At 45.2% G+C, this 27,723-nt stretch overlaps 2 protein-coding genes across 3 annotated transcripts in view; one reads left to right on the top strand and one right to left on the bottom strand.

The window, feature by feature from the left end:
• RBM22 (RNA binding motif protein 22) overlaps positions 1-5,049 on the top strand; it is a 10,200-nt gene extending 5,151 nt beyond the window's left edge. Inside the window, exons 8-11 of the mRNA XM_020885149.2 lie at positions 908-1,072; positions 1,911-1,999; positions 2,198-2,329; positions 3,789-5,049. Coding sequence (XP_020740808.2) covers positions 908-1,072; positions 1,911-1,999; positions 2,198-2,329; positions 3,789-3,919 — 517 coding nt within the window. The 3' untranslated portion in view covers positions 3,920-5,049. The remainder of the gene's footprint in view (positions 1-907; positions 1,073-1,910; positions 2,000-2,197; positions 2,330-3,788) is intronic.
• Positions 4,518-27,723, bottom strand: MYOZ3 (myozenin 3). 2 transcript variants are annotated; one of them, XM_020885119.2, is made up of 7 exons: positions 27,344-27,723; positions 25,648-25,709; positions 19,044-19,198; positions 17,854-17,907; positions 17,626-17,761; positions 17,024-17,186; positions 4,518-14,108 (listed from the first exon to the last, which is right to left on the bottom strand). In XM_020885119.2, exons 2-7 carry the CDS (start codon positions 25,706-25,708, stop codon positions 13,940-13,942), a joined length of 738 nt encoding a protein of 245 aa, XP_020740778.1. In that variant the 5' UTR covers position 25,709; positions 27,344-27,723; the 3' UTR covers positions 4,518-13,939. The 2 variants fall into 2 exon arrangements, with proteins under 2 accessions (XP_020740778.1, XP_020740780.1); XM_020885121.2 differs by lacking the exon at positions 27,344-27,723 and adding an exon at positions 27,015-27,337.

Here is a 27,723-nt window from a genome sequence, read left to right as displayed (position 1 = left end):
CTGCCCTGGAATAATAGTTTTTGGCAAAAACTTGAGAAAATATGATAATTCTGTACCAAGTACATTTTTTTTAGTTGCCCTGTAGTATCATGCTGACTGGAATTTTTATAAAGTTCTTTATGATGACAGAAAATACTCTTCAACAGTGCTTATTCTGTGCTTGTTTAGGATAATAATTACATGAGATTCTATTTGACCTAATAACCATTAGAATTTCTAAAGATAGCACACAACCAGGAATGATTAATTACATAGGAGAAAGAGAGATTTGCAATTATTAAAAAAAAAAAAAGATGGTTTAACTTGATTTTTTTTTTTTTTTAAGAGATTGGTATTTGGTAATTTTGTGTTATTCTTGTATTTTGCTTGGCTGGGTAAGACATCTGAGCAGATAGTGGTGGAAATTACTTCTTGCAAAGAGTGTGGAGAAGAAACTCTTAGAGGTGTAGAACCTACCCTTGTTAGCCTATCTACATTAAACCTAAGTGAGCTAGACAGTTCCCCAGGGATGGCAGACTTTCTTCCACCTCCTCTTTCTCTTCTTCTTTATTGCAGCGTTAAACCATTTTTTATTTAAACATTCTTGGCTTATCAGCCCTGGGCGCAATACTTTGCTAACCTCTTACCTAGGATTTAACATCCTTAGGGAACCTTTCCTCCATAGGAAAAGCCCTAAAATGTTTGATAGCCTTTACTCATTTTTTTTCTTTCCCTTCCCCAGTATACAGTGCCCACAGTAGGGGGGACCACAGTAGGCATAGGGGAAACCACCTACAGGTAATTAGGCAGATCACTGTGAGGCCACTTGCCTCATGGTGAATCAGTGAAAGAGTTAATAGTCTATATTCAGCCTCCTGGGAATGTCTGTGTTGTCAGCTCTCATTCTGCTTTACCTGTATCCCTTCAGGAATCACTTCTACCAGTTTGGAGAGATCCGGACCATCACTGTTGTGCAAAGACAGCAGTGTGCTTTCATCCAGTTTGCCACAAGGCAGGCTGCAGAAGTGGCTGCCGAGAAGTCCTTTAATAAGTTGATTGTCAATGGCCGCAGGCTCAACGTGAAATGGGGAAGGTGAGCATGAGACTATATTAAAATAGCATTGGGACTTCCATGGCCGGCCAGTGGTTAAGACTCTGTGCTACCACTGCAGGTGGTGTGGGTTCAGTCCCTGGTCAGGGAACTAAGATCCCATATGCTGCGTGGCACAGCAAAAATAATAAAAAAAAACATTATTGAGATTTTCAAGAAACCTTTTCATTATCTTGGGATTAGTAAGCTTTTGGTGAACAGCCTTAAATCAGCAGGACATTTAAAAAGAATTTTTCATTATGTCTGACACTCGTTCCTGTGGCTATCAGGAAGATGCTACTTTGGAAATTTATTCAGAGTTTTCATGTAGCAGTCTGATGGTTTGAAGGTTCATGTGTTCTGTGACCAGATATTATAGGCCAAGGATAATACTAAGGCATGCGAGTTTATACATGAATTAAGTAGACCTGGATTCTGTCCTTAAAGGCCAATTGTTTAGTGAAGAAGAACAGCTAATTTAAGCCTGAAAGTGGTTATTGCATAAGAGAGAGACAGGTAAAATGCCCCGAACATTCAAAAGTGGAACAGGTTTCTGGCTTGGAGCCAGGGAGACCTCATAGAGTGCTTCCTGAACACTGGTCTCAACCCAGTGTTGTTGCCTCCTGCATCCCCTAAAGCGATTCTAGCAAATTTTGAAACCAGGTCTTTCTGTCTTCAAAACCTTTGCTCCTATCCACTATGCACTGTGGCATTTATGAGGAAAAAGTGAGTGCTGAAGAGGAGGCAGGAGTGAAGGAGTTCTGTTTGACTAGGAAACGTGAGAAACAGGTGTGAGAGAAGGTGGACCCAAGTACTGACTGCATGAATGTCTGTCTCCCAGGTCCCAGGCAGCCAGAGGGAAAGAAAAGGAGAAGGACGGAACCACAGACTCTGGAATCAAGCTCGAGCCCGTTCCAGGGCTCCCAGGAGGTGAGTGCAGATTCTGCCTACCCAGTAGCTTGCTAACTTCAGATACTCATACTGCCTGACCTTCCTCGAATGTTAAAGGAGACCGGCCTCTGGCTCCCAGCAGCTGTGTTCTCCCAGCAGGACCCCTCAGGGTTTCAGGGTAGTGGGAACTGTGGCACAGTGGTTTTCTGCTCTAACTAGCTGTTTTCTCTTCTGTAGCTCTTCCTCCTCCTCCTGCTGCGGAAGAAGAAGCCTCTGCCAACTACTTCAACCTACCGCCCGGTGGTCCTCCAGCCGTGGTGAACATTGCCCTGCCACCCCCACCTGGTATTGCCCCGCCCACACCCCCAGGTAACTTCTTTCTTAGGAAGTAGGGAAATGGGTTAGACTTTACTCAGGGAAATCCTCCTGAAGTCTGTTCAGACCCTGTACCATCATGTCTAACATATCTAAGCCTTCAGGTCTGCTCCATAGAAGTCTGCAAGTAAACCTGACTGATGTCATTCCGGGTATTTTCATTTTTTACTGGTTTGCTAAGAAGGAAGTCACCAGTTTTCTAAAGATCTAAGTATATGTATCATCAAAATGGGAGTTACTGTGACTACAACAATCTGTCATTAGTTTGGGACTTCCCAGGTAGCACTAGTGGTAAAGAACCCACCTGCCAATGCAAGAGACATAAAGAGGATTCCTGGGTTGGGAAGATCCTCTGGAGGAGGAAATGGCAACCCACTCCAGTATTGTTGCCTGGGAAATCCCATGGACAGAAGAGGCTGGCAGGGTACAGTACATAGCTTAACAAAGAATTGGACAAACTTAAGTTTAAACTTAAACTTAAGTTGTAAAGCAACTTAACATCATCAGTTTGTTCTCTGTTCTAAATCCTAACTTATGCCCTGGAGCATCATTGCTTAAAGTGTAGGCTGTGGGTGTCATCTGCTTGCAGCAAGATAAGGAGTTTGCACCAGAATGTAAATTCATTAAGGAAGTCTTTTTTTTTCTTAATATTTTTATTTATTCATTTGGCTGCACCAGGTCTTTGTTGCCGCATGCAGAATCTTAGGTTTTTGTTGCAGTGTGAGGGATCTTCAGTTGTGGCATGTGGGATCTAGTTCCCTGACCAGGGATGGAACCTGGGCCCCCTGCGTTGGAAGTGTGGAGTCTTGGCCACTAAACCACCAGAGAAGCTCCTAAGGAAGTCGTGTTAACAAAAAAATTGTCAGAATAACTAAACAGTGTGCTTAATTGTGTAATGAAGTTACAGTTTGGCTCCAGCTCTTTATCTTGTTCGTGACAAGTAATAAACAGTTCAGGGATCAGCACTGTGTACAGCACTGTCAGTGCCAGCGTGAACTGTGTAAGTAAATCACAAGTAACCAGTTCGCCTGGGCAGAGTTCCCATACTCGCTGGAGTAAGTCCTGGTTTCTGAACAACCTTCATTCTAGTATAAAGCATTGAGATTAACGATGACAGGGTCTTGCCGTCAGCCTGATTTCTCCCTCACCTCCCAAATTCTGATCAAATCCTATCTGGTAGGATTGGCATGTTCGAGAGATAGCAAAGGCTCAGGTGACATACTAACAATACCTTGAGACCTATGGAGTTGTTTTTAGCTGTCCGAGGGGAAAGATTTCTGAAACCAAAGAAGTCACGCAGGTAGACATTCCTAAGCAAGTCTTGTGAACCAGCATTTTCTGAAGCACCATGTCAATTTGATTTATGTGTAGCTGGTTTGGACCTTAGGTTCATGGTTTGAAAGGTTGTCAAGAGAATTGCAAACCTAACAGATTTGTTCTCTCCCATCTGTAGGTTTTGGGCCACACATGTTCCACCCCATGGGACCACCCCCTCCGTTCATGAGGGCTCCAGGACCAATCCACTATCCTTCTCAGGACCCTCAGAGGATGGGAGCACATGCCGGGAAACACAGCAGCCCCTAGCACTCATCACCACTCTGGGGCTCTACGGAAGAGAGGGCGCTTAAAAACCCTAGTAAATGAATCCCGGAATAAATATATTTTTCCTTCCTTTGTAGTTTCCATGGTAGTGGAATGTATTCAGATGTGGGCAGTTGGAGAACGACAGCCATGATTTTCTCTATGTGTTCAAAGGATTGAAAGACCTGAAATAAGCTGCCATTAACACATCTGGTTATTGCTATAACATTACTAATAAAACTTAATGCTTCTTCCCCTCTTATGTATGGGGAACAAGCAACTGGGTGAATTGGAATGTCCAACGGAGTTACCATCCCAACCGTATGTTCATTTTGTATCTTCTTTTGGCGGGTGCCTGGCCTGGGAAGTCGTTCAGTCATGTCCAATTCTTTGCAACCCCATGGACTGTAGCCTACCAGGCTCCTCAGTCCATAGAATTTTCCAGGCAAGAGTACTGGAGTGGGTTGCCATTGGTGGGTGGGGGGGCGGGTGGGAAATGACCTGCAGTAAGAAAAACAAGCAAACAATTTTTGAACTTTTTTATGTCCATTGGATGTTTTCCTTTTTATCATCTAAAAAAAAAGATTACTAGTACTAATCATTGTAGTGGCAAGAGTGTGATTTAATGCTTCTAAAGTCACACTCTTCAAAGACAAGTAGAAACAGCACCCGGCACAACCCAGATCTTATCTCTCCTTTCCTGATTTATTACTAAAGGAATCTGGCTGATGGGTTTACTTCTTTATGCTACCAAAAAAGACAAAAATTCCTTTTCATTCCTGTCATCAGATGGAGACACAGATTTCATGGAGCTGTGTATCATTGAAGAAACCTAGTATTTGAAATGAAATTATTTTAAAGAACTTCCTGTAAAACACTTTAACAAACTGTGAAAGGAAAAGAATCAAGAGTGTGTTTGAATGGAAGACTTGTGGCCTACGGCTGGAATGTCAGTCTTCAGCATTCACCTTTGTGTGACTTCAGCCTCTCATTTTAATTCCCTGCTCTGGGCAGGGGATTCTGTTTGGTCTTAGAATATTTGGAAATAATTGAATTGTAGATGGCAAAAAAAAAAAAATTGATGTTGTATTGTATTTTTGTTTTGAAAAATTAAAACGGGTCAATTTTCCAAATGTTGTCATAGGTTTATTTCTCTTTTCTTTATCCTTGGTAGCTGAACTTGAGGTCAGTGGGAGTTAGAAACAAGTTATATATAAAGATATGTTTTTGCTTTAGATATGTTTCTGTTTTGATTCTGATCTTTATCTATTCTAAAGACCCAGGCCCTTTTAGTACTTATGTCAAAGGTTGCTTGTGGGGTTGAAATAAGATAATACACAGAAGGTACTCAACACAGAGCCTGCCATATGGTTGTGGATACATAGTAGCTTTAAAATGTCATCTTAGTATTATATAAGTCGTTTTAAAAGGAATCAGGAAAAACTGATCTACAAGCCCATTTTTCTAGAACTAATTCCCATGTCACTTTTATCTCAAAAGTACCTACTTATAGAATGAATATACCTCTTTTTACCCTGTTTTAGCTCGAGAATTTTTGTTGTTTTCCTCTAGAGAACTTTATCTTGCCTTTTTTTTTTAAGATTTAAAATTGATCTAGAAGCACTTAGATAATTTAATTATACTAGTATCAGATGTGAAGCAATGTAGGGATACTTCCAAATATTCTGACACACTTCGGGTAGGGTTTTTTGTGATGGTGGAGGGAGGGTTACTTTTGAGCATGTGAGAGATTTTTAGCCAGTCTGGTAATGTGAAGCAGTGTTTTTTATCTCCGAATTCAGCTATATCTGTGTATGTATATATACATATGTAATCTTGACTATCCAGTTGTGTATTCTGCCTTTTTGAGAACATTCTAAATGTTTGTTTACTAGCTGGCTGTGAATAAGTGTTTTTTAAAAAGTATAAGCAAACAAAGTATAAAGTAAGTACTTGATTAGCCTTAAGTAAATCAGAATTATGAGCAATTAGATTTTGGCAAAAACTCAGAGGTGCTTACCAAACTCCATTTCTTTTTCCTCTAGGACACATAGCCAGGGGTTCACTTGGTGAAAAGTAAACTTTGCCATTCCCAGACCTCGGCTGTAGAAACATCTCACCCACTCAGAGCTATGAACTCTTTCCCATCTGCTGGCTGAATGATCTCTGGAAGATGGCAGTCACAAAATGGAAGGAGGCTGGGTTCCTCTATCGCTGCTAAAAGGAGAGCATTATGATAAGAGGAATTTTTGTTACAGTAAGCCATTGAGTCCTGAGGATCTATCTGTAACAGCAGCTAGTGTTATTCTCATAAAAGATGTCAGATCTGATGACAGAAAAATAAAGAAGAAACTCCTTTTTTATTTACACTGAGTAATGGAGATTTTTACTTTTTTAAAAATTGAAGTATAGTTGATTTACAGTGTGTTAATTTCTAATGTACAGCAAAGTGACTTAGTTACACACATGTATACTACCCCACTCCAGTGCTCTTGCCTGGAAAATCCCATGGATGGAGGAGCCTGGTGGGCTGCAGTCCATGGGGTCGCTAAGAGTCGGACACGACTGAGTGACTTCACTTTCACTTTTCACTTTCATGCATTGGAGAAGGAAATGGCAACCCACTCCAGTGTTCTTGCCTGGAGAATCCCAGGGACGGGGAGCCTGGTGGGCTGCCGTCTATGGGGTCGCACAGAGTCGGACACGACTGAAACGACTTAGCAGCAGCAGCAGCAGCAGTAGTCCATTGTATGTATGTACCACATCTTTATCCATTTATCCTAAATGTTGATAGATGTCTTGGCTGCTATGAACATTGGGATGCATGTGTATTTTTGAATTACAATTTTGTTCAGATATATGCCCAGGAGTGGGATTGCTGGATCATATGGTAATTCTTGTTTTCTGAGGAACCTCCATACTGTTTTCAATAGTGGCCGCACCATCTTAACATGACCACTGACAGTATAAGAGAGTTCCCTTTTCTCTACACCCTCCCCAGCATTTGTTATTTGCAGACTTTTTAATGGTGGCCATTCTGACTGATGTGAGGTGGTACCCCATAGTAGTTTTGATTTGCATTTCTCTAATAATTAGTGATATTGAGCATCTTTATGTGCCTATTGGCCATTTGTATGTCCTCTTTGGAGAAATGTCTAGGTCTTCTACCCATTTTTCAATTGGATTTGTTTATGTTGTTGAGTTGTATGGGCTCAACATTGTTTTGGAAATTGAGCCCTTATCAGCCCCATCATTTGCAAATATTTTCTCCCATTCTGTAGGTTGTCTTTTCATTTTGTTTGTTTTTATAGTTTCCTTTGCTATGAGAAAGCTTTTAAGTTCGATTTGGTCCCATTTGCTTATTTCTATTACCTTGGGAGACTGACATTAGTATGATTTATGTCAGAATGTTTTGCCAACGATCTCTTCTAGATGTTTTGTAGTGTCTTTTCTTATATTTAAGTTACCAAGCCATTTTGAGTTTATTTTTGTGCATTGTGTGAGAATGTATTCTAACTTCATCGATTTACATTCAACTGTCCAATTTTCCCAGCACCACTTGTTGACCTTTTCCCCACTTTATATCTTGCCTCCTTTGTTGAAGGTTAATTGTTCGTAGGTATATGGGTTTATTTCTGGGTTCTCTATTTTGTCCTGTTGATCTGTGTGTCTGTTTTTGTACCAATACCACAGTTTTGATTAGTTTTGTAATATCAAATTCTGAATTCTGGGCGGGTTATACCTCCTGCTTTGTTCTTTTCCCTCAGGATTGCCTAGACAATTCTGAGTCTTTTATGTTTCCATATAAATTTTAGGATTATTTGTTCTAGTTCTGTGAAAAATGTCATGGGTAATTTGATACAGATCACATTACTGTAGATTGTTTTGGGTAGTATGGCCATTTCTACAATATTATTCTAATCCAAGAGCATGGGATATCTTTCCATTTATTTGAATCTTTTTTAATGTCTTTTATTAACATTTTATTTGCTGCTGTTGTTCAGTCACTAAGTCGTGTCCCACTCTTTGTGACCACAGACCGCAGCATGCAAGGCTCCCCTGTCCTTCACTATCTCACAGAATTTGCCGAGATTCATGTCCTGTGAGTCAGTGATCCTATCTAACCATCTCATCCTCTGCAGCCCCCTTTTCCTTTTGCCTTCAATCTTTCCCAGCTTTAGGGTCTTTTCTACTGAGTTGGCTCTTCGCATCAGGTGGTCAAAGTATTGGAGCTTTGGCATCAGTCCTTCCAATGAACATTCAGGGTTGATTTCCTTAGGATTGACTGGTTTGATCTCCTTGCAGACCACCGGACTCTTAAGAGTCTTCTTCCAAGTCAAAAGCAAGTCCTCAGCATATAACTCTTTCGCTTCCTTGGTCAGATTTATTCCTAGTATTTTATTTGGCACGATTTTAAAAGGTATTCTTTTTATATTCCCTTTCTGCTATTTCATTATTAGTGTAAAGAAATGCAACTGATTTCTGTATGTTAATCTTGTATCCTGCCATCTTGCTACAGCCATGTCACCTGAACACATCAGATCTCATCTGATCTTGGAAGCTAAGCAGGGTAAGACCTGGTTAGTACTTGGGTGAGAGTAATGGTGATTTAAACAGATTCTGGAGCCAGATTACCCGAGTTCAAATCCTCACTTCAGCACTCCCAGCTCGCACACTACTTAACCTCTGTCTAGTCGTCATAATGCCTTACCTCCTAACCATTCTCACTGCCTGTAGTATTTTGAGCTCCTCCCCTCTTGGAGAAGGCTCAGAAGGTATAGCCTCATGACAGCTGGACAAAGGCAGTGATGGCCCATGCGGCAAACAGTGACTGTTGGAAAGCCAAACCAAAGGTACATGGGGACCTGAAGTAAATGGAGGTGAAATCAGAGGAGTCTCGGGTGACCCTTCCTCCCTCACCACTAACCTGTCAAGTGTCTGGTTTAGTCAACTGGGTGGAAAGATGCCTTCTCCCGAATAGAGAATGCAGTGGCAATTTCTCAGTCTTTCCTTGTTTTTCATGATCTTGATAGATTTAAATAGGACTAACTGGTCAGGTATTTTATAGAATGTCTCTCAGTTTGTATTTGTTTAGACTGGGCTTATGAATTTGGGGGAAGTATCACAAGGTGGGGGTGCCCTTCTCATCCGTTTACATCAGGAAGTTGAATATTGCTGATGATGTTAACCTTGATCACTTGGTTAAAGTGGTGTCTTTGTGAAGTTACTATTTTTCCTTCCTATGCCCTTTGGAAGCAAGTCAGTAAGTCCAGTCTGTAATGAGTAGGAGGGGAAATAAGTTCCACCTCCTGGAAGAGGTGGTACCTACGTGCATTGTTTATATGTATTATTTATAAGTCTTTTTAGGGAAGGAAGGTCTGTCCTTTCCCCTCATGTGTTTGTTTATTCAGTCATTTAATTATATCACTGAATTCACGAATATTTACTTTATTCTTTCAGTTATAATCTCCTATGGGTTGTCTTCACTCTCTTGACTGTTTTTTGATGCACAAAAGTTTTAATTTTGTGTATTCACTTTTTAAAGTGTTTCATAGATGAAAATAATGAGTATTGTCTAATTTGATGAGGCAGAATTCTACACTTTCATTTTCTTGTTCAAAATTTTTATATCCATATCGATTATTTGTCTGCTAAGCAGTCAACGATTGAAAGAAATGTGTTAAACCTTCCACTGTGATTATGGGTTTAGCGTATTATATAAGGGTATTTATCACAGTAATCCTTTTTTTTTTTTTTTTTGCCACAAGTCCCCTTTGTCTGGTGTTAATATGGCTAGAGCACATTTCTTTTGAATAATATTTAACTGGCTTATCCTTCTCCATTTATTTTACTTTTGTGTCATATTTTCAGGAGTGCTGCTTTGTGAACAGCATAGAGCTAGAATTACTTTTTATCGAATTTGTGAGTTTCTGCCTTTAAACTGGTGAGTCTTATCCATGTGCATTTATATTTAAATGTATTTATACCACTCTATGTGCCTTTGGTTTTTTTTAAACTCTTCCTGATGTCTATTGAATTGATTTCTCTGCTTATCATTGCTTCTTAGATTCTATGCTTTCTCTATGGATCTTGCCCAAAAAATGTTCTTTTATAGTTATCTCGGAGATTAATGAAAACTCTCTTCCTATTTATTTGTCTGAAAGTTAACTTTTTTTTTTTTTTTGCTGTTTTTTTTTGCTGTGGTTCACAGCTTGCAGGATCTTAGTTCCCCCACCAGGGATCGAACCCTCACCCCACTCAGTGGAAGCACAGAGTCCTAACCACCGAACCAGCAGAGAAGTCTCTGCACTCACTTCTTGAAGATGTTTTTCCATTATTGCTGTCAGGTGACCTTTTTTGTGTGGAGCCTCCAAAGTATCTTTGTGACTTTGGGATTCTGTGAGTGTTCATTGCCATGGTCCCTAAGTGTGGCTTTAGTTTATCCTTCTCATGACAGGATGAAGATTGTGTGAGTTGTTTTTTTTTTCCCCTTTATTTTTATTAGTTGGAGGCTAATTACTTTACAATATTGTAGTGGTTTTTGCCATACACTGACATGAATCAGCCATGGAGATTGTGTAGTTTATGTCTCTGATCAAATCCATAGAACCCCAAGTCATTTAAAACTCCTGGAACTCTTGTTAATAATGCTGGACAATCAACCTGCCCATTAACTTTTTAATTTATTTTATTTTATCATTCATTTATTTTGGCCACACTGCACAGTTGTGGGGTCTTAGTCCCCTGACCAGGGAGGGAACCTGGGCCCTCAGCAGTGACAGCACTGAGTTCTAACGCTGGATCGCCAGGGAATTCCCATGTCCACTAAGTTTTTTTTAAAAGGAGGGATTGTTTTGGTAAAATGTAACTCATGTGCCAAAAAAGTGCATAAACAACAGATGCACAACTAAATTAAATATTTTAAGGATATCTGTGTAACAATCACATATATCTGGAAATAGAAATTGTCCAGCTTTCCCCAGAAGGGGCATTATGTCCCTTCACAATCACAAACCTTTCTTTCCTCCAAAGTCCTGATTTCATAATAAACACCTCCTTGCATCAGGAAATATGTTTTGTATACCTGCCTTCCTTTGCTCACAATTTTGTTTCTAAGATGCCTCCATGTTGTATGTAACTGTAGTTCATCCATGTTCACTGCTGCCATGTCTGCTGTCAGTTGTCCCAATGTTTGGGTTATCCTCAGCCCCTTTCATTTCCATATCACTGTATGATTTCATTCATGTAAAGAACAAAAGCAGGCAAAAGTACAGAATTTATAGGAAGGGCATACTAGGCTCCCAAATTACATGAAAAGTTAATGGCTTGCTTTTTCAGGATCCAAATTTTACTTGTTGAATAAAGAAGCAAAATATAGAACAACAAATACTGTATGATCCCATTAAAAGAAAGACATGTCTTTGTACTTATGCATCTATATACATGTACATATTCATTCAATTATGTCTAGAATTCTAGGGGAACCAAACAATTAGCAGTGGTTACCTCTGGTGTATATATGGGAATGGGGCAGAATGCAGGAAGTGGGGAAGGGCTCCGTATGTGTATGGGAGAAGCTCTATGGACCGATACCTTCACATTTTACTACCTCATTTATTTATTTACTTTTACAATAAACATTCCTTTTTTTTTTTTTTTTCTTTTAACAACATCAGTAAGAGTCACCTCAGAAAAAAGGAATGAGGATTTACTCTGGGGTGCAGCAAGCTTCTCTTCCATACCCTCTGGCTAACATTACCCTCAGAGCACAGCAGAGCCAACCCAAGACAGTCCATATCCTCTCTTCCATGTTTCAGACACTAATGGTTGGCTTTCGGTTCATAGAAACACAGCTTTAAATGGCAGCCCCCACATTCAAGACCGCACATCAATTGCAAGTAAATCTAAATCAGCTGTTGGCCCCTTAAGACTGGGTGGGGCACAGCAAAACTCCTCTGGAGCAAAAGGAAGATGCAGCCATTTTCTTTCTATTTCTGGAAACCAGCTAGATTTCCAGGGTTCACACCTGGGAACCAGCTAGATTCATGGCCTTCTCCTCTCCCCAGGAGAGGGAGTCAGGGAGGAGGCAGAGAGAGGCAGCGGGGAAGGAATAAGTCATGTCCAAAGGGAGCCCTATGGTCATCGGAGGCTCTCCTTCAGGTTTCAACCTTACTGACCCCCAGTGGCATTTCCATGAGCCTACTTCTCAAGGTGCATTCACTGCAGGAACATCTTATCTGGCCAAGAGCAGTAATTGCCTAAAATCTGACTGATTGCTTATTACCTGTGTGTCCATCACTATGCTCACAAAACCCCATGCAGGGACTGGTACTCTTGTCCTCATTTTACAGGTGGAGAAACAGAGGCCCACAGGTGAGAAATGACTTGCTTGAGTTCACACGGCTAGCGGTGGCACTAGAACCCACCCCATCCAGTCTGACCCCCAGCCTGCACTCTTAAGCTCTAAAGTCTAAAAGCATGACACCATGATTAGGTGATTCCAGACTGAACGGAGACTGACTTGGCCACCCAGCGGAGTGATAAGAAATATTCACTGGAATTGGACAGATCCCCCCTTTGGCTTTGTCCCCAGATGAGTCACTTCCCCTGCTTAGGCCTGGATAGCCACATCTGTAAAGCGGGACCACGTCTTTGTCTCAAGGTTGTGCTGAAAATAAGAAATGGGCCACGTAGAACATCTGCTACCAGTGCAGGCACCGAGGCTCCCAATAAAAAGCAGCCACCATCAGCGCCGTCATCACCAGCACCTGCAGGGAGGCGTTCCCTTCCCTTCTCTTTCCAAGGAGCCTGCGTAGAGGCCGAAGTACACCTGGCGGGGACTAGAACGAGGCCTAACCCGGGGTCTGCTCCAAATGGTGAGTGGAAGTGGGTGGAAGGGAGTCGTCCTTGTAAGCACCCCACTTCACACTTTCCCTGGAGGGCGTCGGGGGGTGCTCCTTCCTTTGACCCCATGGCTGCCTCCCTAGTCCAGGCCTCGGTCCTTGAAGGATTCCCGGCATCCAGCCTTGTTCCTCTCCAGTCTGTGCCCCACACAGCAACCAGCGAGACCCCTCACTCCCCAGCTTAAGAACTTCCCCATCTCCTTAGTGCAGCACACCCCACTCCACTCCGCCCCACTGAGGACTCACCGCCTCCTCTGACACTGCCGTCCCCCTTCTTCACACCGGCACCCGTGACAATTCCGCACCCTTGCACTCATCACCCACTTGCCAGAAATGCCTTCATCTCCACAACCTCCCTGTCACACCCCCTCCCTTCAGTCCTCCAAGGCCCTACTCAAATCCTTTGGGACACCTCCCAGAGTCCCCACCCCACACCCAGGGTTAGAGACCCCCTCCTCTGCTTCACATGGCTCCTCAGTTGTCAGCATGCTTTAGGGAGCATTAAGGTGATTTACTGCTTTACAAATCTGTCTTCCCTACTGTCTTCCTTCCTCTGTCTAGGCTGGGGCCTGGGCTTATTCCCCACACCCTCTCCCTATGGCTGGCACAGCAGCTAACACACAGTTGGTGCTTAGTAAACGTTAGCAGCGTGAGTAGATAAAGACCATCTGTGTCTCAGTAAAAGGGAAAACTAATTGTCAGAGTGCTTCACAGGTAAATAGGCAGCTAGCGGGCTCCCTGTCACTGGGGGCGACTAAGCTAGAGTGCAGGAGCAGGAGAGAGTGGAGGCTGGACGTGGTCATTGGAGGTTTGGATTCCTAAAGACACAAACCAGGGACAAGTTTTCTTAGAATCAGCTCAGAGTGTGAGTTACTAATAGAGATCCTCTGCTCAGGGGATTCTGATGCTGCAAGTTTGGGCAGGTCAGAAACCTGTAGGAAAATACCCCCAGGTGATTTTGAAGTATGCCACATTGGGAACTGCTGAACTTTGTGACTTTTGAGGCCATTTGCAGTAAGGTTTCGTGTGCGATGGCCCTTCGTAAACTGAAGTACTGGCCACAAATCTTGGCTCCAGGTGTTATTCGAACTCTGAGATGAGGGATGTGAAGGCGCTGGGGCTACAGCTCCTCGGACTCTGGGAGATTGCGGACCCAGCCCTGGGCCACTCTGTTGAAGCTGGGTCTAAGGCGAAGGAGTTCCAAGCCACTGGTGAGCTCCGGGACGAAGGGGGTGCTTGCCCTCGGAAAGGTTTCCCCCACCAGGGGTCCTCCAAAGGGCACCGGGGTCCTGGGGAGAGAAGAGCGGCAGGGGAGGTGGGCTGTGTGGGGGTGGGGTGGCAGAACAGACATGGGGGTCACCGCGTGTGGCCCCTCCTCACCTCTCTGGGCCTCAGTTTCTCTGCTATTCAGCAAAGATTTTGTACTACCTTTAACAGGTTTCTCCAGCTCTGCCCAGTCCCAAATCTGCCCCTAGTCAGGATGGCTCATTGTTTAGAAATATTAATAAGAATGACATTTTCAGAGTGAGAATTGGCCTGTCCTGGCAAAACTCTCGGCTCCTCTTAAAGTCCAGAAGGGAGAAGAATTGGAATCTGGTTTTTCCTTCCTCTCGACATCTCCCCTTACAAAATTATATCACAAACTGGAGAGAGAAAGGAGAGTTAGAAAGAACATTCAGAATCAGAGAATACAGATTACAACCAAGACATGCTATTTCTCACCCATAATACTGGCAAGAATAAGTGATTTGGTAATGGGCCAAAGTTAGTGAATGGTGGAAAGATTCTTACTCATATACTGCTGGCTGGACGGTAAACTGGTGCTGCTACCTTGCAGGGGAATTTGGCAGGATCCTTTAAACCTGAGAATGTGCAAATTCTGTCAGCCAGCAACTCTACCTGTAAGCATATGGCTTAGGAAGTGCATGCACATGTGCACAAGGAAGCAGATACGAGTAGTGATTAGTGACAAACCAGAGACACGCCATATGCCCATTGGCAGAGCAATGGATAAGATCGATATATTCATGGCAGAGTACTATATAACAGCTTTAAAGGAATGAACAGAGCTGTAGATACTAAGAGATTTCATAAGCATAATGTTGAGTGAAAAAAGCAAGGTATAGGATGAGATTCAAAATATCAAAAAAGACACATACACATGCAAACCAAACAATGCTACATCCCTGCAGGTATGTAGCTGCTTGTGGAGAATGCTCTGAGAACAGGCAGCAACCTGACAACAGTGTCACTTTCGGGAAGAGACCTGGGATTGGAGGATGGGAACAAAGGGGCCCTACTTTTATTTGTAGTTGCCTTCGGTTGGGTTTTGTTTTGTTTTTAAGATAATACAAATACATGATTTTCAAACTATTTTTACTTTTAAGAGGACAAAGAGCATTACTCATGTAGTGTTTTCCCTGCAGCTTGGGACCATTCCTGAGCCAGGACCCAGGTTCCAGCCAGGATAGAGTTTCTTCCTGGACCACCCCCAGCTGTGGTGGCAACAGCCGGGCCCCACAGGAGCAGGCCAGGCCGCTTCCAAGTTGAGCAGACTTCATGGTCGGGCCATGGATGCTGAGCGCAGCTTGACTGCCAACACTGCTGTTCTCTCTCTACCTCTGTTGCCTCTTCTGTGCCAGGAAGGGTCTGGCCTTGAGGCTCCTTAAGAACCCCCCTTCTTTTGGCGGGAACATGCCTCAGCCCGTCATAGCGTGAGATCGGTGGGGCCACGGCCTGCCCTGGCCAGCCCAGAAGCTGCCTTGCTACCACTAATGTCTGCTGAGGGTTTTAAATAGCTAGACAGGCAGGGCTGGAGGGCCCCAGGAGAAGAGGCAGCTCAGTCCTTCCTGGCAGGAAACCCCCAATCCTCTGCCAATGGCTCGTGGTTCACACGATGCCTGTTGGACCCTGTTCTTCCCATCATGGTCCTCCCATGCTCTCAGCTGTTTGAGGGCAGTCACATCCCTCCAGAGCACTCTCTTCTCAAGGCCCATCACCCCCGGCTCCTTCAACCCTTCCTTAGGGGGCCTGGTCTCCCAGCCAAGCCAGGCAGATAGTCTCCACATGTGGTCTGAGCAGGTGCCAGAAGAGCTGGGCTGTGGCCTCCTCTCTGTGGACCCTCCAGTTTCTCGCTTAATGCAGCCCAAGCCAGCAGAGAATTTCTCATAAATAGCAGCAGACTAAGGAAGCCAATTGCAGTTGAAATGCATCCTCTAGCCCCATGCCTTCCTCCAGTGCCAGGCTCCTGTCCTGCCTGCTGTGATTTGTTTTCAGGCCCCTAGAGTGCAACATTAAATTTATCCCTTTCAAGTTCTCCCCTGAAAATAATAATAACCTGTAAATAGTAATAATAGAAGCTACCATTTTTTGAGAGCTTCTCACTTGCCAGAAACTTTGCCTATGGCCTCTCATGCAACCCTCACAACCATTTTATGAAGTAGGTATTGATACTATAAGAGTCTCCTTTTACAAGTGGGAATTGGAGACCCAGCGAGGTTAAGCCATTCGCCCAAGGTCACACAGCCAGGGGTAGAGATTGCATTAAGCCCTTGATGAAGCCCCACGCTCTAAACACTATGAGCCACTTATCTAATGTTCTCACCTCTGGTGTGCAACATTTCACTGCCACTTCCCACAGTGGGACAGCCTCAAGGTCACTTTCTAGGACTCTTCCAGGCCATTGATGAAAGGGAAAGGCTGAACTGGCCTAGGACTGGTGAGATCTGGGGCCCCCACCCGGGGAAGGACTCTCACTTCCACATCCATCAAGGAGGTGGCACACAGCAGTGATGAAGAACAAGAAACTGGACTCTGGAGTCCAACAAACCCAGGTGTGGATCCCAGCCCTGCCATTGCTTTCTTGCCATGTGACTTTGGGCAGATTGTTAATAATCCTCTTCTGCAGCAGAATGGGAAAAATTGTAACATCTGCCCCACACTATTGTGAAGCAGGATTCAACAAGATGTGTGCCACACACAGACATTCATTCCCTGTGCATTTACTGAGCACCTACTATGTGCTAAGGCACAAGCGTTCCATTGTGTTTTAGCAGGAACCATGAGGTCTGCTTGTATACAAGGCGTTGGGGTAGAGCCTGGCATGTAGAAAGTGCTCAGGAAATGCAGCTGCTGCTGTGGTTGTGACTGGCTCCAGTGCATCCTCCTTCCAGGTCTCTCCCTGAGCAGCCCAGCCTTGTCTTACTTGTTGAAATTTCGATACTCCGCCAGGCTTGGGGTGTGACTTCTGCTCTCGCCCAGGTAGTCCCGGTAGCTGATGAACTCCTGCCACGGGCAGCGGTAGCCCTTGGGGATGGCTGTGTGGTTGAACTTCTCGGGTGGGATGCCCTTCAGTGGCTCAGCATAACCTAGGGGTGGAGTATGGCACGTGGCAGGCAGGCGAGCGGGCTGCCTGGGTTCCCTTCTCCTTTGGCCCTCACACCCGTCCCATGGACACTGTTTGGGGATGGGAAGGAAGGACTAGGAAAGAGAAGTCAAGGGAGGGCGTGGAATGTGATGCCAAAGTCTCTCCAGCAAAGAGGACCTTTCCCCATCCCTGGAAATGGGGAGGATGGAGCAGGGGAATTGCAAGTTGGGGCAGAGACTCTAGTCTTGGCTCATCTCTGGCATGCTCTGTGACCTGACATGGCTGCATCTCTCTGGGCTTGTGTTGTATCTGCAGAGAGGGGTGTGTGTGTGTAAGGAGATGGACTAGATACTCTCTGGGTGCTATTTCTGCCCCATCAGGGAATACACCCATGTTCTGGTCCTCCAGCCCTGGTCCTGGGACATGGGGAGGCCACTTACCTGGTGCCAGGGCACTGGGGTTGTAGGTGCTCACCGGCCGGGAGGCCATGGACTCAGCATCCCCGGGTCCCCCATGCGAGGCTGGATAGATGTGGAGCTCAGAGCGGTAGTTCTGCCCCTCATGGCTGTTGGCAACCTGGGCACAGGGGTGAAGCTCAAGAGAATCTGAGTTGCCTGGCCCCTTCCCCTGGGCTTCCCCTCCTTGGGGAGGTCTTTGTCCACACTCACCATCCCAGGTTCTGCTGTTCCAGTCCCCTTCTCCTTTGCACTTCCTGCCACGACCTGTAGGATTGGGGGGAGGGTGGCAAGTAAACCACAGGTAGGCTCACCAGGGTTCTGCCTCCACTAAAAAAGGCAGGGAGTGGGGAGGGGCATAATCCTATAGCCCACCTCCCAAGGATGTTGGGGGGATGAGTTCATAATGTAGAGTGCTAGACCCTGGAACAGAGAAGTGCTTTTATATATGTTAGCAGCTGCTGTTGTACTGACGCTGGACTTGTGTTAACCTCCCTGAGCCTCAGTTTCCTTCTCTGTAAAGTGGGCATGATGATAACACTATCACTCTCTGATCATTAAATGAGATGACACATGCAAACTGCTTAGCTAGCACTGTCATAGGCACATAGCAAAGGTAGATGTTTTGTCATTTTTATTATTCTGCCACATGGTGCCCTCTCGTCATCTCCTGTTTCATCCAGAAATTGAGTGGAACCGGATGGCAGGCCCTGAGTTCATTAGAAGTACTTGAGATTGCTTGCCGCCTCTCTGAAGTCCAAGGGCAGGTCATTCTTGTTTCCTTGCTCTGCTGCTGTTTAGTCACTAAGTCATGTCTTGACTCTCTTGTGAGCCATGGACTGTAGCCCGCCAGCTTCCTCTGTCCATGTGATTTCCCAGGCAAGAATACTGGACTGGGCTGCCATTTCCCTCTCCAAGGGATCTTCCTGACCCAGAGATCGAACCGTCACCTACATTGGCAGGTGGGCTCTTTATCACTGAGCCACCAGGGAAACCCCATTCTTTAGATGACTTTACCTTCTTCCAGTGGGAAGAAGAGAGAGGTGTTCTGTATTCTTCATCTTAGATCAAGCTCAAGTCTAATCTAAATCCTGCTTGCTGCACATTCAGCCCAGAGCACCTGACTGTCCTTCGGCACTTATCATAGGAGCCAGAGTCCCTTCATTCCACGGCTCACCCTGTCCAACCCACTTTATGTTTCATGTCTGGGGAGAGATGCCTGAAGAGCTGACTCTGTTCTAAGATCACAGAGCAGGGCAGGCGTCAGTCTGATGGCAACGCCATAGTCATCCCCTGGTTGGACTTGAGGGGCTCCTATAGGGGCCAGACATTCTCACTTGGCTCATAGTTTGGCTGATGACTGGCCCTCAGTTTCCCTGTGAGCACAGTCGGAGCTTACTCACAGCACGCGGGCTGGCTGCAAACTCAAAGGTGAATTTCTGCACGCGGCGCTGTCTCTTCTGGAAGAGGAGGGACCCCCTGTTGTTTCGCAGCGATAGCTCCTCCATCATCAAGTCCTGGGGCACGCTCAGTTTCTTGCCCAGGTCCAGCAGAGGAACTGTGGGAGAGGGCAGAGAGAGCTCTCACTGCCAAACCTGCAGGATACTCTGGCTGCTGACTCTAAGGGGATCTCTTCACAGCACTGTCCGTTATGTACAAGGATGTCAGTTTCCCCCTGGGCTTGCTGACACTGGGTGTCTTTCTGTGGATTCTTTGCCCAGCCAATGGGCTGAGATGACTCCTCTGAGTGTGATTTGCCTGTGTTTGATGCTGAAATCAAGCATCATTTCAGATATTCTTTGGCCAGGTGTATTTAGTCCCTGAATCTCCTGTGCAGCTCTGTGCCCATAGTGGTGGAGGTGATGAGAAATGATCAGATTTCAGATATCTTCTGAAGGAAGGCCCTGAGAGGTTGGATGTGAGAGAGAGAGAGAGAGAGAGAGAGGACTGGAGGTGACAGCAATAGCTGCTGGGAGGATGGAGCAGCCGCTCTCTGAGATGGGAAGGCTGGAGGAGGAGGAGGTGTGGGGAAGACCAAGCATTCAGGTCTAGACATGTCTTCTTTTCATGGTAAAATAGCCTTTGTCATCATGTGCTGTGTGTGCATGCTAAGTTGCTTGGTAGTGTCCAGCTCTTTGCAACTGTGTGGACTGTAGACTGCTAGGTTCCTCTGTCCATGGGATTCTCCAGGCAAGAATACTAGAGTGGGTTGCCATGCCCTCCTCCAGGAGATCTTCCCAACGCAGGGATCGAACCTGCATCTCTTACATCTCCTGCACTGGCAGGTGGCTTCTTTACCATTAGCACCACCAAAACACCATATATGTACATTGAAGAGAGTTAGAAAATATAGACATAAGAGAAAAAGGAAAGAAGAACACCATTTTCTACCATCCAGAGATTACCATTCCTAACCCGTTAGTGTATATCCTTTCCTGTCTTCATGAAGTGAAGTGAAAGTCATTCAGTCGTGTCTGACTCTTTGTGACCCCATGGACTATATAGTCCATGGAATTCTCCAGGCCAGAATACTGGAGTGGGGAGCCTTTCTCTTCTCCAGGGGATCTTCCCAACCCAGGGATTGAACCCAGGTCTCCTGCATTGCGGGCGGATTCTTTACCAACTGAGCCACAAGGGAAGTCCCCCTGTCTTCTTAATTGACCATATATTCATGTGACTTTCTAACTAAAATGAAATCATAGCATAGCTGCTTTGTAAATTGCTTTTATTCAAAGCTCTCTACCTTTTCAAGAGAATGAATTTTTGTTTTATATCAATGTAATGCCTAACCCATATTCAGACTCCCCTAATGGTTTCCAAAACTGAGAATAAGATTTGAAGAGCCTTGTAGGCATCCCAGTGGAGATGCTGATGAGGGAGCTGGATATATGAGTCTAGTGCTTGGGGAAAAAACTGACTTGATATAAAAACTGGGACATTGGGAGTATACAAATGGTATTTGCTATCATTGTTTTTTAGTGAAGAGTGTTCTGTTGATTTCTTTTCTCATAGTTAGGACCAGTCATTACAGCCATGTAGAAGGACTTCGGGGCTGATGACTGTCAGTAGTTTGGGGGCCTATCCATATCCTTTGTGCTTTCCCCGCCAGCAAAATGCACATTTCATGCTGGCCCAACAAAGGGAGACTTTTGGAAGAGAGGAGTGTCAAAATTGATGAGGACACTGGTAGGAGAGGGATATGTGGGGACAGCACAGGCAGAGTTGTTTGTCATCTCTAAAATCAGATCCACATAGGTTCATGTTCCAGGCCTCTAAATGACATTCTGAGCCTGGAGGCTGGTTGAGATCACCAAGGATATGAGGATGCATAAGAGATCTACAGACTGAGCCCCAGAGCCTCCAACATTTAGATCGAGGAGATGAGAAACAGCCTGAGCCTGGGGAGAAGTAGGAGGAAATCTAAAGACTGTGGTGTCCTAGAACCAAAGGATGAAAAGGTTTCAGGGACAATGAACTGATCAACAGAGTCAAATGTTGCTGACAAGTCGAGTCAGAGGAGGGCTGAAAATTGACCATTATATTTAGTAACATGGGGCTATTATTGGTAATCTCCACAAAAGCAGTCCCTGTGGTGTACTTGGGTGTGAAAGCCTTATTGGAAAAGGTTCAAGAGAAAAGGGACTGAGGAACAGTTTAACCATACCACAGGGAAGCAACAAGCCAAATCTAGGATGTGGGACTTGTACAGAGCATCTGGCCCAGTTTCTTCAAAGGAGTCAATGACATGGGAAAAAAAGGAGGGGGTGACAGTGATTTAGATTAAAGGAGATTTAAGAGACATAGCTACCAAATAAAAACAAGGGCCCTTGAAGGTACTGTGCTAAGTGAAATAAGTCAGATAAAGACAAATGCCATATGATTTCACTCATATGCAGAATATAAAAACAAACATATAAACAAAAGCCAACATGAATGATAAACCAAACATCAACAAACATGCATATACAGAGAACAGAGTAGTGGTTACTAGAAGGGAATGGGGGCCAAGAGGGAGGGTGAAATGAGTAAAGGGGTCAACTGTGGTGAAAGGTGGAAACCATACTTTTGGTGGTGAGCATGCTACAGTGTATGGGCTTCCCTGGTGGCTTAGATGGTAAAGAATCTGCCTGCAATACAGGAGACCAGAGTTTGATTCCTGGGTTGGGGCAATCCCTTGGAGAAGGGAATGGCTACCCACTTCAGTATTCTTGCCTGGAGAATTCTGTGGACAGAGGAGCCTGGTGGGCTCCAGCTCACAGGGTCTTAAATAGTTGGTCGGGACTAACACTTTCACTTTTCATGCTCTAATGTGTACAGAAGTAGAAATATAATGTTGTACACATGAAACTAGATAATGTTAGAATCCAAAGTGGCTCTTATTTAGATACCGTGAACAAACTAGAAAATTGGAGAAAGTTGACTACAGGACTGATTATTAGATAGTATTAAATCAGTATTGTTCATTTTGTTCAGTGTGTTAATACCTTTAAATGTAAGGAAATGTGCTTTTTATTACTTTTTGAGGCATTGTGAAGTGTTTGGGGGGTGGAATGACATGTTTCTTGGGATTTATTCTGGACTCCAGGAATAAAAGGGGGACCTTAGGGGCTTGCCCTCTCTACTTTGGGGGGTGTGTGTGTAAGTTGGTTAAATAAAATGTTAAAAAGAGAGAGAGGAGGGAAGTAAAGACAGCAGCTTTGAGGAGCTGTACTCTGAAGAACCACGGCTGGAGGCAGCTATGGAAACAAGAGGGATTTGTTTGTTTGCTTGCTTGTTTTTAAAGAGGAGAATTACTGAAGGAATGTCCTAGAGCAGGGGAGAGGGCAGGGAGGGTGTCCGGCGCCCAGCTAGAAGTGGTGGCTTCAGACAGGTGCAAGGAGAGTTCATCCAGCACACGAGGAAGGAAAACCGAGAACAGGGACACAGATGCAAACAAATGGACAGATGTGGAGGCGGGAGCTCGCAGAAGCCTCTCTTGGCTCCTTTTCTCAGTGAAATAAGAAGCAAGGTTACTAGCTGAGAATGGATGTGGGGGAGGAAGTACTTTAGGCTTGAGAAGAGCGGCTGCTGAAATGGTCCCAGAGAACAGTAGAATGAATGGGTCAGGGAATCGGACGTGGTCACCAGTCAGCATTGAGGCCATGCAAGTGCGGTGCTTCATTCCATTCAGCGGAATCCTAAATGACCTTTTAAAAAAGGAGGCTGATGGTTTTTTCATTCTTTCAGCAAATGCAGAGAAAGAAACTTCTACATGTTAGAATCAGAAAGAAATCCACTATAGATTAAGGGGGGGGGGGGGGGAGTAAATTTCTGAAGAATTGTATTCTAAGATCCCACTCATATGTTTAAAAAAATAAGCATATGCTTATGCGTGTATTGAATCTGCATGGAGACATGCCAAATATGAGCAGTGACTATTTATGGGATATACAAAAGAGGAGGGCTGGAAATTGTTTGCACTGTTTTTGTTTTTTTTTCAAACGAGACAATGCACTCTGTCTTAAACAGATGAAAGACCATTTATACCTAAATATGTAATAAAAGCCCCCTGGCATATATTCACAAGTGCTGTTCAGATGAACTGAGCTCAATATTTAAAGACAAAAAAAAAAAAGCTATAGATGAAACCTATTTTGACTAAGCAATTCTAATTCTAGGCATTCATCCTTGGGGAGAAAAGTTGAATAAATATGCCCAAGGATATACATACAAGGATGTTTGCTGCAGTGAGGTGTCAGATTATGAAAACGGGGAATCAGTCTTACGGATGCTTCCTGGACACCCTTTATCAGTGACTAACAGCTCACTACGGCCACCTCTGCAGAGAACTGCCCTGGTGAGTAGAGGCTGCAACAGCCCCCTGCTAAAGCTGAGATGATTTCTATAGGGCAATTAACTTACGCTCTGGAACCCACTTCCTTACTTTCCTCTGCCCAGTCCTGCTTTTGTCATTTCCCTTCTCCTAGGCGTGCAATCTCAACAAGTCACTTGTTAAGGAATCCTCAGGCTCTACCCCTAACCTTAGTCAAGCCTTCATGGTCTCCTTGTCGGGGGAGGGTGTATAAATATATATAATATCTTATATGCTAGGGGAGTGAGGGGAGGGGAGGGGTGAGATAAATTACACTAAGATGGGAAGAAGTCTGTGGTATGCTGCTAAGTGAAAAAAAATTTAAGATGTGGTGTGCTGCAAAGTGAAAAAAAAGATGATGAACACAGTGTATAGTATTCAGCCCACGTGTATATGCACTTATATAAATATGTTTATATATGAACAGAAGAAGGATTTACACAAATCTGTTAACAATGGTTATCTCCAGATGGTTTCATTATGAGGAACTTTCGCTTTCAAAGTCATTCATATCTGTTTTGTCTGAATATTTTATAAAATGAATGTTTTATTTATGTAACCATGTGGTAAAGGAGCAGTTTTGGAGACAGAGAGATCTGGGGTCAAATCTCAGCTCTGCACCTACTGAGGATGTGATTTCCTGGCTTTCCTGAGTCTCTGTTTTCTCTTCTAAAAAATGTGTATAATCATATCTAATTTACAGAGCTGTTGTGAGGGTTATATATATAACAAAAAGTACAAATGCTCTCAGCACTGTATCTGAGACATAGTAAGCACACAAGAATGATGTATTATTATTATTTTACAAAAGCTGTCTTTTGGTGATGAGCTCATGCACTTTTTTTCCCTTTCTACTTTTCTTTAGTTTCAAAGTTGTCCTTAATTAATACTCTAGCCATAATCAACAAAAAAAAGAATGTATTTCCAGTCTGGCATAAATGATGTGCGTCAACACTGGGGGGTCTGTAACTAATTAGACAAGAGAAAAGAAAGTGCATTGCCTGGTTCTTCTATTTAGAGCCTCAATCTCTCACAAAGCTTACATATTTCAGCATGAAAATCACGGAATGAAAAAAAAATGAAACCAACAAAAGGAGACAGGAACACACAAAACAAATTAAAAGTATGCCTCACAGATGAAGTTATACACATGATGGAACACTTAGAACTCTGAAGGAGGCAAAACTGCAGTGAAGCCCTTAGGCAGGGATTTCTCAGGGCTTGGTTCACTGCTCTCCTGCATGGCAACCATCCGGGTACTTGTCTGAGCGGCTAATGCTTGGCCTCCTCCCTAGGTCCCCTGGATCAGAGCTCCTGGGTAGGGATGTTGGGATGAGCCTCCTGACAGCCTTACCCACTTCCGTGCCCCTCTGCTTTGCCTCCAGGTTTTTCTATATTCCTTCTTTTAGATAAACAAGCTGCTTCCAATCTGTACTCCCCATACCCGGCTCCAGGTCCGTGGGCGCTGAGCTGTGCAACCTGGATTCTGATGGGCCCCCTGACTCCCCCAGTAATCTGTACTTTTAAGCAACAGTGCCATGTCACTATGATTCACAGTAAAGTGTGAGAGTTCTGACTTAGCTGAATTGTTTTTAAAATATATGAAATGCTCTAAAGTAGGCCAAATAAAGGCTCCAAAATTATGCCAAGAGTTCTGTAAGAGGTCTTATGAAGTTGATAAATATGTATTTTAGGTGGTTTATCCATTGGCTGAGTCAGCTTTTAAGTGAAATAGTCTGACTCAGGTTGGGCAGCCTGCTCTTGCCCCCCTGCCCCACTCTCCCCGACCCCTCGTCTCGTGCTGTGGCTGCCCAGTGAGACCCCGAGTTAAAACACGGGCAATTATGTGGGAGGCTTGGGCCATTGGTAGGGTTCGATCTGGGACCCTCAGAGCTCAATCTGGGGCTGAGGAATGACTCCGGTGGGGCCAGGGCCCAGTCTCTGGCACTGGACCTCAGCTCTCGTGTGCCCCGAAATCACGGCCAGGCCCCTCCCAATGCTTCGGGAAACTTCCCAGCCCAGGCGGCAGATTCCACAGGCTGGCCTGGAACTCACACCTGTTTGCCCAGGCCTGGGGCCAGCATGCTGAGTGGCTATAGCCTGGGACCAAGAAAGGATGGGATCTGAGGAATGCACAGGGGCTGGGTCAGCCTTACCTGGTTCAGTGAGGTCCCCCGTGGTAGTCATCACTGGTCCCTTCTGCTCCTTGGGGATCATCCTGTGGAGGAGACACCCCTACAGATGGGCCCAGCTGCCTCTGTTCCTCCCAGTCCTTGGTCCACCCAGCCTTAGCCCCACACAGCTGTATCTCACCCAAGTCTCAAGCAAAAAAACAGGAGGCTGAGGTCCATAGAGGGCAAGGGAGATGCTCAAGGTCATGCAGATCTGCTTCCAGGTTGCTAAGGAAGCACAGGCTCATCGAGGGTTTTTTCTAGGACGTTAGAAGGGGAGGTGGGGGTGTCTGACTGTTGTTGTCCACTGATTCGGGTGAGCTCTACTCAGGGGCTTAAAGAGGTTGAAGGTTGAAGTCTGGGGGAGAGGAGCATGGCTGGTTAGGCTGGGGCTGCACTGGGGTCTGCAAGGTGTGCCCCTCATGTCCCCAGTAATCGGCTCTGAAGCTTGGGGGCACAGGCCGGTGCAAGGAAGCTGGGAGGGCCATCAGCCCCTTCGTAGCCCCACCCTTCGGCTCACTTCCGTGGTGCTCTGCTTCTCTTCCTCCTCCACCAGTCCCCCATTTGCATCTATGGCGTGTCCCAGGAATCTTGGAGGTGATTTAAAATAAAATGAGGTCCAAAGCCCCAGAGAAGCCTTGCAGGCCCCAAGTCCAGAGTCCCTACCTTGCCCTCAGGAGAGAAGACAGAGCCCTTGAGTCTCCTGACAGCCGTACCAACTTCTGTGCCCCTCTGCTTTGCTGCCAGATTTTTCTATATTCCTTCTTTTAGAAGAGCAACCTGCCTCCATCCATTATCTCCCCTCCCATACCCGGCCCCAGGTCATTGGGTGCTGAGTTTCCAACCTGGATTCTAATCTGTCCCCCTGACTCCCTCGGTAAGTGTGAGCAAGCGGCTCTCCAGCTCGGCGTCTCTCTGTGCCACCTAAAACTGCATGCAAACATGAGCACAAGTACATGCATTTGGGGTGGGGCCCATGAGCTGGTGAAGCATGCTCCATGATCACTTAGGATTCCAAGTTTCTAGATCTGTTTCTTGACAAACACTCTCCTTACAGAAATTCACAGACATCAGGAAGGACCCCTCATTTTACAGACAAGGTCCCTGTTCCCTCTGTTGCTGAAAGACCTTGAAGTCTGAGCAGTCAAAACCTACCCTCCAGCTGGAATCCTAGCCACCCCTCCCCATTTAACCCAGAGCTTAGGATCCCTCCCTTCCCAATTCAGGATCCAGGCTTCCATGAGGCCCCACACTCCCAGCCCTTCTGCAGGGTCCTGTCTCTGCTGTGGGGTCCTTACTCCTCTCCACCTCCCACTACCCACAGCCCTCAAGCTTCCCTTGGATCCTGGTACCTGAGAGATGGAGCCACAGTGGGCAGGAGGGGGTGTCAGACCCTCAGATTAACACCTCTGTCGGGAAGCTGAGAGCTGAGTGGTCAGCGTCCGTGCAGACGGTCAGCGAGCTGGGTGTGCCCTGCAGCCAGCTCTGGCCTCAGCTGACGAGAGTCGCCCCTGCCTTGTCGTGGCTCACAGCCTTATTTCGGGCTGCAATAGGATCCAGGGACAGATGCTAAAAGCACCAGGCCCCAGAGAAGACAGGTGCCCCGGCAGCAAGCCCTCACACACAGAAGGCCTTGCATGCACATGTACAACACACATACACATGCACACACCAAAGTCACCTGGAAATGCAGAGAGTGAGCCACCGGTCCCCTGAGCTTGCTAACGATATCCTTAGTGCCTAGAGTGGGGCCTGGTAGGAACTTGGTAGATATTTGCTGAACGAGTGATGGAATGGGTGGGTAGGTGAATGAATGATTTATCCCCCAATGTCTTTGCTTGACTTGTTCTTTCCTTTCCTTCTTTCCTTTCTTCCTTCTGCTTCCTTCTTCCCTTCTCTCTCTTCCTCTACCTTCTCACATTCTCTGAGCTTCTCTCTATGGACTGAAAATAAATAAGGCAGGGCTCTGTTCTCAAGGAGCTCAGCCAGGCCCGTGTCAGCCCTGTAAACAGCTTCTGCAGCGCATCATGGGAAATGCTCCGGGAGGGCCCCAGGGGAGGG

The sequence above is a fragment of the Odocoileus virginianus genome, chromosome 3 (genome assembly GCF_023699985.2).
Source record: "Odocoileus virginianus isolate 20LAN1187 ecotype Illinois chromosome 3, Ovbor_1.2, whole genome shotgun sequence".
Taxonomy (NCBI): Eukaryota; Metazoa; Chordata; class Mammalia; order Artiodactyla; family Cervidae; genus Odocoileus; species Odocoileus virginianus.
The sequence above is the reverse complement of the archived record's forward strand: the minus strand, read 5'-3'. Positions and strand labels throughout refer to the sequence as shown.